This window comes from Glycine soja, chromosome 6, assembly GCF_004193775.1.
Source record: "Glycine soja cultivar W05 chromosome 6, ASM419377v2, whole genome shotgun sequence".
In the NCBI taxonomy this organism is placed as follows: domain Eukaryota; kingdom Viridiplantae; phylum Streptophyta; class Magnoliopsida; order Fabales; family Fabaceae; genus Glycine; species Glycine soja.
The window spans coordinates 5,471,064-5,487,367 of NC_041007.1; the positions used below are offsets into that span (position 1 = coordinate 5,471,064).

A 16,304-nucleotide genomic window follows, 5' to 3' on the forward strand; every position below is an offset into this window, starting at 1 on the left:
GAAAGCATTGGTACCCAATAACCGGTCGAATAGATCACTTAATACTCACCCAGATAGTCTAGCTTAGATAAATCAGACAAGAAAAAAGTTATATCCGAAAAAAAAATTTATCAGGTAAGATAAAATTATATCTTACCATAAAAAAAATTAATTTTAATATATTATTAATATTTTTTATATTATTATATATAAATTTTAGAAGAATGATAATAAAAGTCTCATTTTATTATTTAATATTCTCATAAGATATTAAATATTTATAGAACGTAAACAAATATTTATAAAATATATTATAAAAAATAGAGATTAATTAGTATATACTGTCAATGTAAATTCACTTTGCACATACATCCAATTATATTTAGGCTATTAGTCATGTCAACTAACCAAGACAATTTAAAAAAAATTAAAATTATGGGAGTAACTTTGTCACATTCAGATCAATCAATCAATCGTGTATGTGTTATTTCCCTAAATTTATTACGGTTTGTTCTGCCCTTTCTTCTTCCATAAATTCTTTATGGTAAAAATTGTGTTTTTCACACTTTTATACACTACGAATTGAAATTTCAATTTAATGTTATATTGTGTTGCATTACATTTGTTGTACGCTAAGACCGTCTCAAACTTTCCACAGGTACAAATCATTTTCCCGCATTGCCATAAACTCATTACAAATTGTTTATTTCAATTTTAGGAATATAGTGAAGGAATTACAACAGTTGCCAAATGTGCTTATGGGTATCGCTCCCAAGTTTTTGTTGACAAAATTACAACAGTTGACAAAATTTTATTTTTGTTGAATGCATATATTGTGGCACTATTCATGACACATGTCATCCATATTATAGAAGAATGGTCCACAAATAGTATTTTGCTAGAGAAGTCATTAGAAGCTAATTGATACAATTCTAAAGTGAGGTCAATTAGTTTCCACATCAACATTGTGAACTTGTTGCCTAAAGAAAAAAAAAATTGCAGCTTATAAAAGTCACTTATCCTAACAACTCTCTTTGTCCTTTCCTTTGCGCAGGTATCTAAAGGAAAATATTAATCATGTGCTAAGGGGTTGCTTTTCTAGCCAAAGAGTCTAGACACTTTCTCTCTAGGAATATGGTGGATCAATTTTTTTTCTCCCAACGTCTTGACATGTGAATGAGTTGCAACATCAATATTGGAAAAAAAAAGGGTGAGAATTGAAGCCTATATTTGTTGTTGTAATTGACAATATATGGGAAGCTTGAAACAACCTTATTTTCCAAAACAAAAGTACTCATGCACAACGGCTCTGCAAGATTATTAGAGCTCGGGTGAAGGAAATTATCAAGGCTTATGACAATTTTGGCTTGGGGAAAAGTTCGACCACCAAGGCTTTTGTAAGAATGAATTGAAGCTCTAGAAACAAGTACATATTTCTTAGTCATTTAAATTTGACATTTGGACTTTTAGGATAAAATGTAAATAGTTACATCTGCATAAGGGTTCAATGACATAGCAAGCAATTTCCCCTGTCAGTATTGTGTTAATATTGCTAAATGAAATGGCTAAAAAAGTGTTATTAAAATTTTCAACGTGACACTGCTTGTTGATCCTTCTCTTCCTCATGCATAATGGGAGTCTGATGCCTTTTACTCTACAAATTAGCTATGAATTATGCAATAGATGGGAAATCACATATTTCTATGTAGTGTTTATTTGTCATGACAATTTGATCCTTTCCAGAGTGCCAATTGATAGCAAAATAAACACCCTCCACATAACCTTTGATGGTTATAAAGTGTCTCACCTATCACAAGGTGTTGTGTTAATTTCATACATTAAACTATAACTATAACAAATTGCAAATAAAATGATAATATTGTTACCTTTGAATCAACCAAACTAGCAAGAAGCTTCAATATTAGAGTTTGGAAATTGACCGTTAATAATATTACACCTGCAAAGGATGATGAGTCATACATTAAACTTAACACAATAAAAAGGAAAAACCAAAACATACATTAAACTTAACTGAGTAAAGCTTAACAGTTATGCAAAGCATGTGTAATGTGTGTTTTTTGAGCATACCTTGCTTGGTTTAAACTTGGGCGTTTACGTTTGGTGTGACCTTTCTTCTGACAATAACTACAAGTAGGGGAACTTTTTTTTGAGTAATTCCAAACCGCCTTTCATTCGCAAAGTTCGTGGATGCCTTTTTGTTGTCATAATAGGAGGATCATGCAAGGTTGTATCAGTGTTATAGACTTTTGCAATAACTTGATTTATCGGATTACGAAAGTCTTCCTTTGATTCTTCAACTTCCAATAGATCAAGTCTTCCCATTAGCTCTTGTATAACTTCAATATCATGATGTTTTTTTTACCCTGAAGTTTTTTCAGATAGTTCAAGAGATTCAACCATAACACTATTAAACAATAAAGTACTAGAAGTTTCGTTGTTGTCTTCATGGAAATCTTCACTTACCAATCCTTCTCATTCTTAGCATTATGGTTCGTTGACTTAGAATATATTGTGGAGGGAAAGAAAAAATATTTTTCTTTAGGAATACATTTAACACATGTCTACAAAAAATACCCAAAAATTCGAACATGTGACAACTACAATTTCCTTCTTTTGAAATGGCATGAAAAGTCACATAGTAGTTAGGCTTCTCTTTATAAATTTCATGAATCTTGTAAGTGAGTTCAGTGAACAATATAATCTTCTTCACAACAAATAACTAAAAACCAATAAATTCTTCTTAAATATATTCTGAACGATAATAAGTTCACATTGATGACTTTGAATTTATAAAAGTCTTCTCTCTTCTCTTGTTATAAGGCGCATCAAGAGTTTTCTCATACTGTATCACAAACTTGTTCAATGGAATACTTGAATTTAAAAAATCCTTAAAGAATTTATTCATGCTTTCACTCCTTTGTTGTGGAAATTCCAGCATAAAAATTCCGATGTACAAAAACAGGAATTCATTTTACACAATTAGGAGATATCTTCTCTAACCACTTATTATCTTATAGTCCATATTTATCAATCATTGCTTCCCAGCCAGATTCAAATTCTTCAATAGTGATAGATTTGTGAATACACTTCCTGAATTGACTTTTAAATTCAACATGCTCATGATAAATATAATTTAAATACTATGGGACTTTTTTCTCAATGTGCCACATGCCATAGAAATGATTAACGGAAGGAAACACCCTTGCAACTGCATTAATGACAATAACATCTTGGTCTGTGATAATAGTTTTAGGACAAGCTCCTAACATCGCTTCTAACCAAGTACTTAACAACCAAATAAAACTCTCTTCAGTTTCATTCCATAATAAACCGCAACAAAAAAGAATGGATTGTTGATGATGATTAACTCTAGTGAATGGAACAAATGAATTTATTGGTAGAATCTCCATGGTCATTTATCATAGTTAGGCCTGTATAGTAGTAAAAATATTCTTAACATGTTAGTAAGAGGCTGAATCAATCGAATGGCAAGCTTGCATCAATATTATATAATTATAAATTAGTCAAAGCTAAATCAATTCCATCACCAACAAAGCAAGCAAGCAAGCTAATAAAAAATGGAAACAACATAACTGTAGATAACTAATTAAATTTAATCTCAAGAAGATGCGGTCACGAATCAAGATATAAACAAGTAAAATATTTCATTGGAAAAATCACAAGTATTCACACGTAGGACTCTCTTTGTATGGCACCTGTCTTAATTTCTTAACTATACTCTCGAAATTGAAATAAGCATTTTGTAGCTGTAAATTACGGAAAACTTGTGCATACCTTCTATTATTGTTTTTGTCAGCTTCAGTGACTCGTGGTGTTGGGGCATAGTCAATCTGATAACCAACTTTGCCCTTAGAAGTGATATGACTTTCATGAGAATGTATGGAAAGAAGAAATTATTGAAAATGTAAAATTAAATTAAGGCAATTGAATCTTACTTGCAAAAAAGTCTGGGACGTTCCTAGCGTACAACCAATGCAACACAACAAAACTTTAAATTGAAATTTCAATGTCCAATGTATAATGTTTCGTAATCAAGGTTATCATAAATAAAATTATTCACACCTACCAAAGATCGTGAAGATATATACAAAAATTATTTTGTAAGAAAAATAATAACAAACATAAGAATTTAACGTGGTTTGACACTTATTGTCTACGTTTATGGAACTGTTTAAATAATATTTCACTATCACAAAAATGATTATAAGATTATAACCCACCCCAAATAGTGTATTACTCTACAAATCCGAGTACTCCACTTAATGGTTACAAAAAATCATAATACTCTCACACAAAAACATTTTTCTCTAAACAAAGTGATTTTGGTTCATAATCTCTCTTCTCACACACTTTATCTTCATGTGTTGTTTCTCCACTAAATCCCTTCTTTGAAAATTGACACCAACTATAATAAATAAACTCTCTTGGAAGTTAAAAGAAAAATAACTTTCAATGCATCAATTCAACTAAGGTTCATAGAGTAAAATACAATCTTTCATTTTGTATTTAAACCACCTAAACCTTAGTGATGAAAAAAAAATTAATTCTCAATATAGATGTATTTTATCTTTTAACTTCAAACTCTATATATAGAAGTGTGGAAAAAGCAATTTTTACCTAAGCAATCTGCAGTGTGTATAGAAGTGTGGAAAACACAATTTCATAAGTTTTTTATAATACCTTTTAAAAAATATTTATTTTAATTTTCTTAAAATGTAATTTTTTGTTAAATATTTACTCATTTGTTTTCAATTCTAAATTTGATATTAATTCACTTATATTTGTGAAACTATTATTTTATAAGTTTCTCTTTTTAACAATTTATTTTCATTAATTATCTTCCTTTTTCTTGCTGAGTTATTAGTTTTCCTTCTTTATTCTCTTAATTTCTTCTCTACAAATTCGTTTTGGAGGTTCAAATTCTGAAATATTTTGTACCCCAAAAAATCTGAAATGTTAACTATGAAATTATATTGAACTAAAGCAGCAAATCCACTTGCATGGATAGAAACTGAATCCAATTCTAAGACAGTAAAAAGAAAAGACAGGATCTTCTTTTATTTCAAATTTCAGTTACATTGAAATTGACATTTCATGTTTTTGTCTCTATATTTTTGCTTTATAAAAAAAAAAAAAGGAAGAGAGAATAGAGGTTAAACTGAAAAATGGGAGAGAATATAAAGAAGTAATGAATAGTTATTTTATCGGCTGTAATTTGTTTAGTAAGAAAGATTAAAACATATGATCCTCTTTTATTAATGTTATTATTCATTCAACTACCAAATCAATTTTATAACTCCAATTCACTAATAATTAATTTTTAACAACAAGTGAACAATAAAATAGTTTTGACAAAATATGGGAACCAAAGTTAGTGCTATACATGATCAAAGTTCTAAGAGTAGTTATTGTTGGGAGACATGAATCATCAGAAAATTGCAACACATGATGTTCAAGTAAAAGTATTATTTGACAAAGTATAGTAAATTTAATTATTGTTTGATCTATGCTAAAAACAAGAAAAGGCAAAAATAATACAACACCTCAGACGACATATATAAAAAGCCATGTATTGTTCTACATTTGATTCATTGCATTGGTTTACGAAATTCTCAAATTTGATGGTATCCCCTATGGTTTGCGAAGACTGATCAAGGTGACATCATCAATCACAGGCCCACACAGGGAGGCAAAGTCGTCGCTTCTCATAGTGTAGAAGGTGCTAAGGAACAAAATGCGTGTTCTTGTACTAACAGCCACAAACTTTAGAGTTGCACGTTTAAACCCACCTTTGCCTTTGGACTCATAAGGCACCTTTACACTTTCTTTGCCTACATATGCTTCAACACTCAGTGACCCTTCACATGAATTGCCAGCGTCTCCCACAGCAAAGGAAAGGGTGTATGTTTTGCCAGGAATGGTTCTGGCTACTTGTGCAATGGCACTTTCTTTTCCTCCTATTAGCTCCACGGCTCCTTTCCCTAGAGGAACTGAGAAATGGTCTGAGTCTATGTATTTAACAGCTTTTAAGGACTCCACTATCCACCCCGGTAGGGGAGAGTGGTCGCTGAGGTCTACAATGTTGGGTGGGATAAGCACACCTGATGTTGTGTTAGGAAACACATATGGTCCTTCTTCAAACCCACCATTCTTCAGCACGTTCTCTGTTGAGTGTCACATAACAACATGCACAAATGAAACCCCTCTTTTGATATATTGAACTAGATTACAAAATAAAATCAACACTAAGTTCTTGATTTCTGAAAGAAAACTATGAGTTCCATTTTGCATAAATAGTCAGCCTATTGCCTAGCTTCTTTAAGTATGTTTGTTTGTTTTGGTAAAAACTACACTATACTTTACAGAAGACAATTATGTCCGAATCGTGGTAGACTACTATGAATGTTACAATATTATTTAATGTTTAGAACTCGAATTTGGGATGACTTACAAATATTTTGATTAATATGTTACTCAATGTTTTTTCATGCTTTCTGGATTAATATGTATACTAGTTAATCTATAGCTATATTAGCAATGATCTTAAGGAATGTTACATCAAATCAAAGAATTTGAATATATGTGTGTGATTCGATCCGTGTCAATGTATAAAGAAAGTGATTGATTAAGGAGATGAACATACTGTTAGTTGGTCTAGGAGGGTACAGAGCTTTGAGAGCAATAGAATCAATGATTGGTCCACAAGCAGGATCCTCCTCCTTTCCTGGGTGATGAAAAGCCATGTCTACTAGAGAATAATCTGCTTGGAAGGACCATGCATAAGCATCCCAACCATTTCCACTGTACAACGTTTGCATTGGGAGCACCACCCAGTCTGGAGCCACAGACACGTTGAGTTTTTCCTCTTGTGCACACGTGCGTGCCACCATAAACGTGATAGAATAGTACATTCCCTTTACCACTTTTATCTTCTGTTTAATAGAGGCCCCGTTGCCAAGCCTTACAGCATAAGCTCCATTTGGCACCACAAGCAACATGTCACCCTGTTTTTGGCCTGATTTTAAGTACTCAATGAAGCCAGAGATCTCCCACCCAGGTATAGCGTGGGGACCACCAGTTACCACCGTGCCTTTCATGTCTTGTGGCTTTGGCCCAAACTCAAACTCCGCATTTGCTATTGATCCTGCATTGATATAATGTGTTAAGAGTCTAAGTGAATAACCAATAAATGTTTAGTTAATTACTCAATTTCATTTACTACACAATTAACATATATAAAGAGAGAATAAATATTATATGAGATGAAATTATCTTAAAAGGAAGATGATTAAATTTAAATCGTATAAACAAACATAAACGGTCAAAATTTAATGTTATGTGACTACTTAAAAAGTCATGTGACTTTTTAACATTAAATTTTAATCTTCATGTACGATTATATGACAATGTTTAGCAGATTACTAGTCCCATAAGAAGTTTGAACTTTAGATTACATTGGACGTATTACTTTGTATACCATTTGCTAACCGGTAACTATGTTGATGTTTAATTTATTTAGTGTTATTTGGAGTTCAAATCTATTACTTTTGGCAAGGGGGAATATGTGGCTTTAAAAGAATAAATTTTGCTATTATCATCATGGACACCCAAATCTTAGAGTTGCTATTATTCATTGGAGAATGCTTTATGATTATAACTTCCTATATGTATTCAAAGTCACAAATTTGGATGACGACACATACTTTTCTAAATGCTCATTTTAACATTTTATTTGTTTATTAATGTGCCATGTTTGCTTAATATTAAAGCAAGCATAGAATATGGTTGAACAAATTAAAAGTGTGGTAAAAAAGTTGTTAAAAAGAAGTCTGTGTGTGTGTGTAATTTGAAGCTTACCGTCCGTAAAGGAGAAGGTGACATGGAAGCAGCAGAACACCAACAGAAATGAGAGCATTCCCATGTTAACAGGGCTGTGAAACTGATCAACTTTAGAAAGGAGAGAATAGCATATGTTGCAGGGAGTGATCGATGAAGGCCTTATATGCATGCTTTGTTGTGAAAAGGCACTAAGATTTGAAGTAAAATAGCAACTATGCCATTCACGTGTTGATCTTCAATTTCAATCACAATCACTTCATTTTGTATTCTTTTTTTTACATTTAAATATGAACCGACTCTTGGATGTTTTCTGGTGTAGGTCCTGTTCAATGTCACATGCTCCTTAGGTCCTAATTCACCCCAACCTGTGCGGTTGCAAATCTTGCATAAAATGCCACCATATAACTACTGCCCCGACAACAGGTTTGTTGATCCACGTTACTACATGAGCAATTTAATAACTATCGTTGGGGTTCATTTAGTATATTAGTAGAAATGAACTTGTGCCTTCAGTTTGCACTTTTCAAATGACACCTCAAATCTTTAGCATATGAAACAACAATCCTTGTCAATTCTAATTGGAAATATCCATATTAGTTAAAACAATAATATCAGGGTGTGAAATAAGTGAAAAGAGGAGAGATGGAGAAAAGGAAAAAAAAGAACGAGAAAATAATAAATACCAATGATGATGTGGGAAAAAAATGAAAATGAATGCAAAAGATAAAAACATGGAAAAATTAAAATCCTAGGAGAAAAGTTGCCTAGTGCAGTTATTTGAGAGGATTACGGCGCCAACTAATGTTCGAAATTCAATGCTGTTAGTACCTTGTCCATGAGTCCATCTTCAATTCTTCATCCACAAATCTATAATGAAATTAAGAATTTACTTTTTATTAGCATACAGAGTGTGATGCCAGTTTTAATAAATAAGATGCCAGTCGTATAGATAAACCTGCCCGAGTTTTTGGGGTTGGCAGGGCCGGGGTAGGGTGTTACTCCTTGCTGGGTCCTCATCCTAATAATGATATGGGATAAAATCCTTATCCTAGAAGAGAAAACAAATTCTAATGAGATAATTTATTTGGTGTTTCATATGACTAAATATGCCCTCAATGTTTCATGGAAGTAGTAGACAATTTTATTCTTGAAATTTTGTCACCGGTTTCACGTCGATCCGACCTCTAAGCTCAAGATATTCTCAAAATACCGCACCTATATCAAGTTTCCAATCGAAACAACGTCATGGCCCCTTTTCTTGTTGAATCCTTTAGAATTGGCCAAAGTTTGTGAAATATGAAATAATATACCTCTGTCTTAGCTTTCCAGGAATACCTAGATTGTCAAAATCTTATCACTATAACTCTTGATATGTCTTGCAGTCTGCAGAAGCCAAAAAGGTCAAAAAGGAGAAAAGTTAAAAATTAACAATGATTAGTTATTAATCCAAATTAACTCTACTAATGAAAAGCTCAATATAGCACATCAATATTATGGACAAATAGAAGTTAATTAAGCCCAGTACAAATCACAAATGAATGCCTCAAAATCACATTCGTAACTTGTCATGGTTTGGGACTTTTACACCATTTTTTTTTTTTATCTTTCTTGACGTTACTTTCTCATTTTCTCTTCATTTTCCATTATATCACTTATTTTATTTGCTACTCTCTTTCTTTTTTTTGATATGTTTCTTTTTTGGCTTAATATTTATCATACTAAAAAAATAAATTATTTTTAATTTATTACCTACAATTGGTTATGCATCTAATATTTTTTTATATTTGAATATAATATATGTAATAATAATATGACAGACATGTTATCACGTTATTATCACGTTATCAAACCTTAACACATATCTAAATTGAAGTATGTCATTATTTATTATTTAGTTTATTTTAAAAATCCACATTGTCCTCGTTGCCACCATTGCCTCTCGGTGTCGCTGCGCACCACCGCATCTGGTGACACTCTGGACCCCAGTCCGCCTTTCGGTACTCCTCATCCTCAACCACAACCCCAACCCCCTCCAAAAGTCGTCGCTCATTCTCGTACCCGAAATCGAAATCGCAATCTCCCAATGTTGTTATTGGAAGAACACGGGAACTGAATCAAACACTTGAAAGGGTCTTGCCGGAGGACTCGGGCGCCGCTTAAGTGGTGTGAGAGCTCGGCGAACCTCGCGTCGGAAGCAGAAAATATTTGCCACAAGTCGGCGAGAGAAATGGTGGCGTTTAGGAAGTCTGAGAAGAGACGTTTCGGCGTTGTCGGGGTGGGAGGGGGAGTGGAGAGGTGTTTTAAGGAAATGAGGTGGGGCCCGACGTCGGTGTATTGTGAAGGGGTGGTGTTTTTCCCGCTGAAGGTTTGGCCCGTGGGGAAGGTGAACGGTGTTGAGGGAGTGGCGGGCTTGGGGGCATTGAGGGAGGAGGATGGCAAAGTCAGAAAGAGAGAGAAAATAATGGAAAAAGAAACAAAAATATTTAAATAATAAAAAATGATGTATTGTTAATTAGGTGGTGATAACCTGACAATTAAGATGAAACTTAAAAAAAAAGGTTAAATATCTGGATAACCAAAAATAAATTGTAGATAATAAATTAAAAAAGACTTATTTTTAGGTATGATAAAGATATTTAAGTTTTTCTATTAAATCAAAAGGATAAAAGTCCAAAAAAATATTACACCCAACTCGTGAAGGCTTCATTAACATTTGTGCTTAATGAATCAAAAATAAAAGTAGGAGGAGAGATATAAAACACAATCCCCTAGTGTAAAGTTAAACCAAATTTAGTTAATGCATATGAAAAATGTTGCAGTCCCTAAGAATATGCTTAAAAAAGACTTCCATAGATGTAGAGATTATTTCTTGAATATGCTTAAAACACTAATGTTGGTCTCCACATCCCTTAGTCATAAAATAATATCCCACAATTAAAATTAGAGATGAAAAAAAATAGAAATTGACGATAATATTTTAACTAAAGAAACTCTCAAGGAAAAAAATCGTGAGTAAGATTAGAGAAATATTTCCACTAAATAAAAAAAATTGCAACCTTTTTTTTCTAAATATAAAGAAAGGATAATTACATCTTATAAATTTTTCTTTCTAAGATCAGATGAACAAATGTTGGTTTGATGGTTATGAAACACGGAAAGAAAAGAAAGATTACAAGTTTAATTCATCGTACTAATAAAAATTAATAATTAATTTTTATTGATTATAAAAAATAATAATTGATATTTATTAATAAAAAAGATAGAGAAACTTTCGAGCATATAACTCCTGCAACTTGTAACCACCACCAAAATTAGGAGACGAAAAATTCAGCTTACCATAAATGCAGCATAAAATTTTCTTATTGACTTTTACCCCTCCACGGTTTCACAAAAATGTTGTTTATCACGGTTCTTTTACAAATTAGCATGCTGCAAGTGATTGTTTACCTTACTTAAATGCTTTACTTTCATATCTTTTGGAGTCTACAATATTTTCACAACTAGAGCATTCGGAACAACACATGATCAAAGTTCAAACAGTATTTATATCTCGAGAGTCCGAGACATGAATTAACAGAAATTCGCAACTCATGATGTTGAAGTGAATATGTTGGACAAAGTAAAGTGAATTACATGCATTACTGTTTCGCCTCTGTTGAAAACAACAAAGAAAAGGCAAAAATAATACAACACCTCAGACGTCAAATGTGGAATTCTACATTTGATTCGTTACACTGGTTTATGAAATTCTCAAATGTGGAATCTTCTGTGTGGTTTGCGAAGACTGATCAAGGTGACATCATCAATCACAGGCCCACACAGCGAAGCGAGATCGTCACTTCTCATGTTGTAGAAGGTGCTAAGGAACAAAATGCGCGTTCTTGTACTAACAGCCACAAACTTTAGAGTTGCACGTTTAAACCCACCTTTGCCTTTGGACTCATAAGGCACCTTTACACTTTCTTTGCCTACATATGCTTCAACACTCAGTGACCCTTCACAGGAATTGCCAGCGTCTCCCACAGCAAAGAAAAGGGTGTATGTTTTGCCAGGAATGGTTCTGGCTACTTGTGCAATGGCACTTTCTTTTCCTCCTATTAGCTCCACGGCTCTTTTCCCTTTGGGAACTGAGAAATGGTCTGAGTCTATGTATCTAACAGCTTTTAGGGACTCCACCATCCACCCTGGCAGGGGAGAGTGTTCGATGTGGTCTACAATATTGGGCGGGATAAGCACACCCGATGATGTGTTAGGAAACACATATGGTCCTTCTTCAAATCCACCGTTCTTCAACACGTTCTCTGTTTGTGTTGAGAGTCAGATAACAACATGCACAAATAAAACCTTTCTTTTGAATACAACGAACTTGATTATAAAATAAAATGCACATTAAGTTCTCGATTTCTGATGGAGAAGAATCAGTTGTATTATGCATAAATAGTCAACCTAGTTATGTATTATGTTTTTTGGTACATACCATAAATATATGCAAGAGACTATAAAATTTCCTTTTCGAGTATTTAACAGAAATACATACTAAGTCTCAATCTAGAGATCACTATTAAATTGAAACAAGTTACATAGTTAGGATTCAACTTTGAGATTATTGTTGTTTAGACTAAAACAAGTTATGTACTCCGGACTTGATTTCAAAAACTAGTTGATCCACAGTCCACACACTAAGTGGTTTTCATTAATATTTCTTAATTTTTTTATGCTTTCTTTGGTTAAAAAGTATACTAGTTAATTTATAGCCAATTTAGCTTAGTAATGATCTTAAGGAATGTCACATCAAATCGAATAATTTGAATATATGCGAGTGTGATTCTGTGTCAATGTATGAAGAGAGTGATTGGTTAAGGAGATGAACATACTGTTAGTTAGTCTAGGAGGGTACAGAGGTTGGATAGCAATAGAATCAATGATTGGTCCACAAGCAGGATCCTCCTCCTTTCCCGGGTTATGAAAAACCATGTCTACTGAAGGGTAATCTGCTCGGAAAGACCATGCATAAGCATCCCAACCATTTCCACCATACACCGTTTGCATTGGGAGCACCACCCAATCTGGAGCCGCAGAAACGTTTAGCTTTTCCTCTTGTGCACACGTGCGTGCCACTACAAACGTGATAGAATAGTACATTCCTTTTACCACTTTTAGATTTTGCTTAATAGAGGCCTCGTTGCCAAGCCTCACCGCATAAGCTCCATTTGGCACCACAAGCAACATGTCATCTTGTTTCTGCCCTGATTTTATGTACTCAATGAAGCCAGAGATCTCCCACCCGGGTATAGAGTGGGGACCCCCGGTCACCACCGTGCCTTTCATGTCCTGTGGCTTTGGTCCAAGCTCAAACTCTCCATTGATCACTGCTCCTGCATCAATTAATATGTTAAGAGTCTAGAGGAACCCCCCAAAAAAAAAGTTCATCTCATGATAATATATGGTAGATTTCTAATCTGAACTTCAGATTACATTAATTAGTTTGAAATTGACCGGTTGTTATTTATGGTGAACTGATTTCAAAACTTTAATTATGTCATGTGGTGTACAATGCACTATCCAACGTCACATCTTTTTTTAGAGAAAAATTATTATATGATCTGAAACCATCACATAACAAAAGTCTCTATTAATCTTCATGTGACACATAACTTAGTTTTTCAGCTCACAAGAAAGAATAGTAAGACCCCAATTACTTATCATGTGATCGACAATTGATCGGAACTATAATGGATGATTCAAAATCATGTAAAATAGTTTCTTTCCGGAGGGTGAGGCCATGTGAAACTTCAAAGCAATCTGCATACAAGGACTCAGAATGTGCCCCCAAGAAAAAAAATTGAAAAAGATTATCAACGCTGAAGGAAGAGATCAAGAGAAAACGCATACACATTACACCCAGAAGGCTTAATAAGGAGGCGTACATTGTACAGACATTAATATTATACTCATGCGTGAAGTCAACACCAACAAATAAACACCGGAAACCTGGAACAATTTCCTCCATTGGGAAATTAATGTAATACCCCAATTCTCTTTTACTTCGAAATTGATGAGGAGTGATAAATGACAAACTTTAGCTAGCTTGGAAACCAAACCCTGAAGCCTTATTAAACCGGGTGTGTGCAACTAGTACATACAGTTTGCTAACTGGTTATGTTGATGTTCAATTTAGTTAGTGTACTTATAACTATTAATCTATTATGTCATGTGGTGTAGTAAAATGTGGCAATATCCGTGGCTAACTACAATAAATGTGACAATATCTCTCGTATTGAAGTTCAAATCAAATATTCTATGATGAATCGGAAGGTCAAGATAAAAAAAAATCAAATGTTTTGGTAAGGAATGCGGCTTCAAAGAAATTTTTTGTTACAATCATGATACACAAATCTTAATTAAAGACTAGAGTTGTATAGAATATGGTTGAACAAATTAAAAATGTGTTAGCATTCTTCTCCTTAGAAAAGCATATACTTCTATATATCTATCTATTTAATGTGTGAGTGTGTGTTGTAGCTTACCATGAGTAAAGGAGAAGGCAACATGGAAGCAACAAAAGAGCACCAATAGAAATGAGAACCTTTCCATGTTAGCTAGCTGGGCTGTGAAACTGATCAACTTAAGAAGAGAATAGCTTGCAGCAGAGGAAGGAGATGATGACCTTATATGCATGCTTTGTTATGAAAAGGGACCAGTGTTTGCAGTAAAATAGCAAATATGCCATTGCACGTGTTCATCTTCAATTTCAATCACGATCACTTCATTCCGACTTTTTTTTTTTTTTTTACATTTAAATAGGAACCGACACTTCTGGTGCAGGTCGTATATAGACAATTAAAAGCTGTTCAATGTCACATGCATGCTCTTCCTAGCTTCATCACCCCAACCTGTGAGGTTGCAAATCACTATATAACTATTAACTACTGCCCCAGACAACACTTTCGTTGCACGCACATAATTGATTTAATAACTAAATAGGTGTGTTTCATTAGTATTATGTTGATTTGGATGGTCTAGCACATGAAACAACACCCATTGTTACTTCTAATTGGAAACATCCATACATTACTGAAAAACAACAAAAAAATTGATAAATGATGTGATAAAAAAACATAAAGAATGAAGATGAAAAATGATTTAACGATATAAGACTTGGAAAAATTAGAATCCTTGGTTAAATCATCAATTTCTTTCCGTGATAACTCTAAGAAACCTGCCATGTGCAGTTATTAGAGAGGATTACGGCGCCAAATAATGTTCGAAACTCAATTCTATTTGCACCATGAGTCCATCTTCATCGGACACATATATATTTAATAATCGTTTTAGATGAATAGATTATGATCGATCAATTAATATACAAAGTGTGATTTCAGTTGTTTAGATAAACCTGCCCGAGTTTTGGGGGTGGCAGAGGGTTGTTAATTGCAAAAAATATTCAGTTTTTTTAGAGAAAAAAAAAGTTAAATTACAAATTTTGTTTCTATTTTTGGCATCATTTTTTCACTTTAGTTCTTATATAAAAAATGTAACTTTAATCCTAGTAACAGGGAAAAAAATGTGTTTACGAGTAATTTTATCATGTGTAAAAGTTATTAATGGTATTAAATTTAATCTCTACACTTAGAATTTTTTTTGTCTTAATCCTTACTTAAAAATATTTTACACACTTCATTGTGAATATAAAGTTATTGAAGTATAGTTAATAAATAAATGTATCCCAAAAATATATTTGTTACACTCTTATTATAATTTAGATTCTGTTCAAATTAATTATACATTCCTTATTTACAATTTTCCTTTATATATATTATCATGTATTTTAAAATACATGTTTATTGCATGACATAGCTTAGAACTCATGTAAAACAAACTATCATAAAATAAAATAAAAGTATCGTGTTTAGTGATTTTATATAAAGTTGTTCATCATGATTTATTTTTTGAATTTCAATCCTCTTATTTATATTTCTTGTTTAACCATTCTCAATCCTTATTAAAATTTGGGTATTTGTTGTATAATATTGTTATGTTCTACTTATTTCCATATCAACTCTCCACTTTATCTTTAATTTATTTTAGTCACCTATGCCCATAATTAAAAAAAAAATAGTCACTTATAATTCCTCAATCCAATTCTCCCGTATTTCAAAATACACATGTATATTAAGTTAGATCTTATGTTACTACTCATGCACACTTTTTTAAAATATCAACAAAAAAATGAAGTTTAAAAATATAAAAAGTATTTTTCAATACTTTAGTGTCTTTTTAGAAATTTTTCAAAAAGAGTAATTGCAGTACTCAGTATGCATAAAAATAAATTTATTATGATTACTAATATAATTAAAATCCTTAAATAGTAAGGTAAATGTTGTTTTTTTATTTTACACTATTTGAATTTTCTATTGTACTTTGTATTGTTTTTTTTAAGTCAG

General features: G+C 32.7%; 2 protein-coding genes across 3 annotated transcripts; both read right to left on the minus strand.

Annotated features, from left to right (window-relative positions):
- Nucleotides 1–5,472: 5,472 nt before the first annotated feature.
- On the minus strand, nt 5,473–8,007 carry LOC114414015. Its single transcript, XM_028378392.1, has 3 exons — nt 7,879–8,007; nt 6,665–7,165; nt 5,473–6,185 (listed from the first exon to the last, which is right to left on the minus strand). Exons 1-3 carry the CDS (start codon nt 7,940–7,942, stop codon nt 5,653–5,655), a joined length of 1,098 nt encoding a protein of 365 aa, XP_028234193.1. The 5' UTR covers nt 7,943–8,007; the 3' UTR covers nt 5,473–5,652.
- Nucleotides 8,008–11,456: 3,449 nt separating this feature from the next.
- Nucleotides 11,457–14,497, minus strand: LOC114415006. 2 transcript variants are annotated; one of them, XM_028379502.1, is made up of 3 exons: nt 14,388–14,497; nt 12,735–13,229; nt 11,457–12,161 (listed from the first exon to the last, which is right to left on the minus strand). In XM_028379502.1, exons 1-3 carry the CDS (start codon nt 14,452–14,454, stop codon nt 11,611–11,613), a joined length of 1,113 nt encoding a protein of 370 aa, XP_028235303.1. In that variant the 5' UTR covers nt 14,455–14,497; the 3' UTR covers nt 11,457–11,610. The 2 variants fall into 2 exon arrangements, with proteins under 2 accessions (XP_028235303.1, XP_028235302.1); XM_028379501.1 differs by having other exon boundaries at nt 12,735–13,235; nt 14,388–14,488.
- Nucleotides 14,498–16,304: the final 1,807 nt, after the last annotated feature.

What these genes read in the sequence shown, in the direction of transcription:
- LOC114414015 (XM_028378392.1), bottom strand. Translation starts at nt 7,942, where the DNA reads ATGGGAATGCTCTCATTTCTGTTGGTGTTCTGCTGCTTCCATGTCACC. An exon ending in CACCTTCTCCTTTACGGACG is followed by an intron (nt 7,166 to 7,878) that starts GTAAGCTTCAAA and finishes ATATCAATGCAG; the next exon opens with GATCAATAGCAAATGCGGAG. An exon ending in CCCTCCTAGACCAACTAACA is followed by an intron (nt 6,186 to 6,664) that starts GTATGTTCATCT and finishes GACACTCAACAG; the next exon opens with AGAACGTGCTGAAGAATGGT.
- LOC114415006 (XM_028379501.1), bottom strand. Translation starts at nt 14,454, where the DNA reads ATGGAAAGGTTCTCATTTCTATTGGTGCTCTTTTGTTGCTTCCATGTT. An exon ending in TGCCTTCTCCTTTACTCATG is followed by an intron (nt 13,236 to 14,387) that starts GTAAGCTACAAC and finishes TAATTGATGCAG; the next exon opens with GAGCAGTGATCAATGGAGAG. An exon ending in CCCTCCTAGACTAACTAACA is followed by an intron (nt 12,162 to 12,734) that starts GTATGTTCATCT and finishes CAACACAAACAG; the next exon opens with AGAACGTGTTGAAGAACGGT.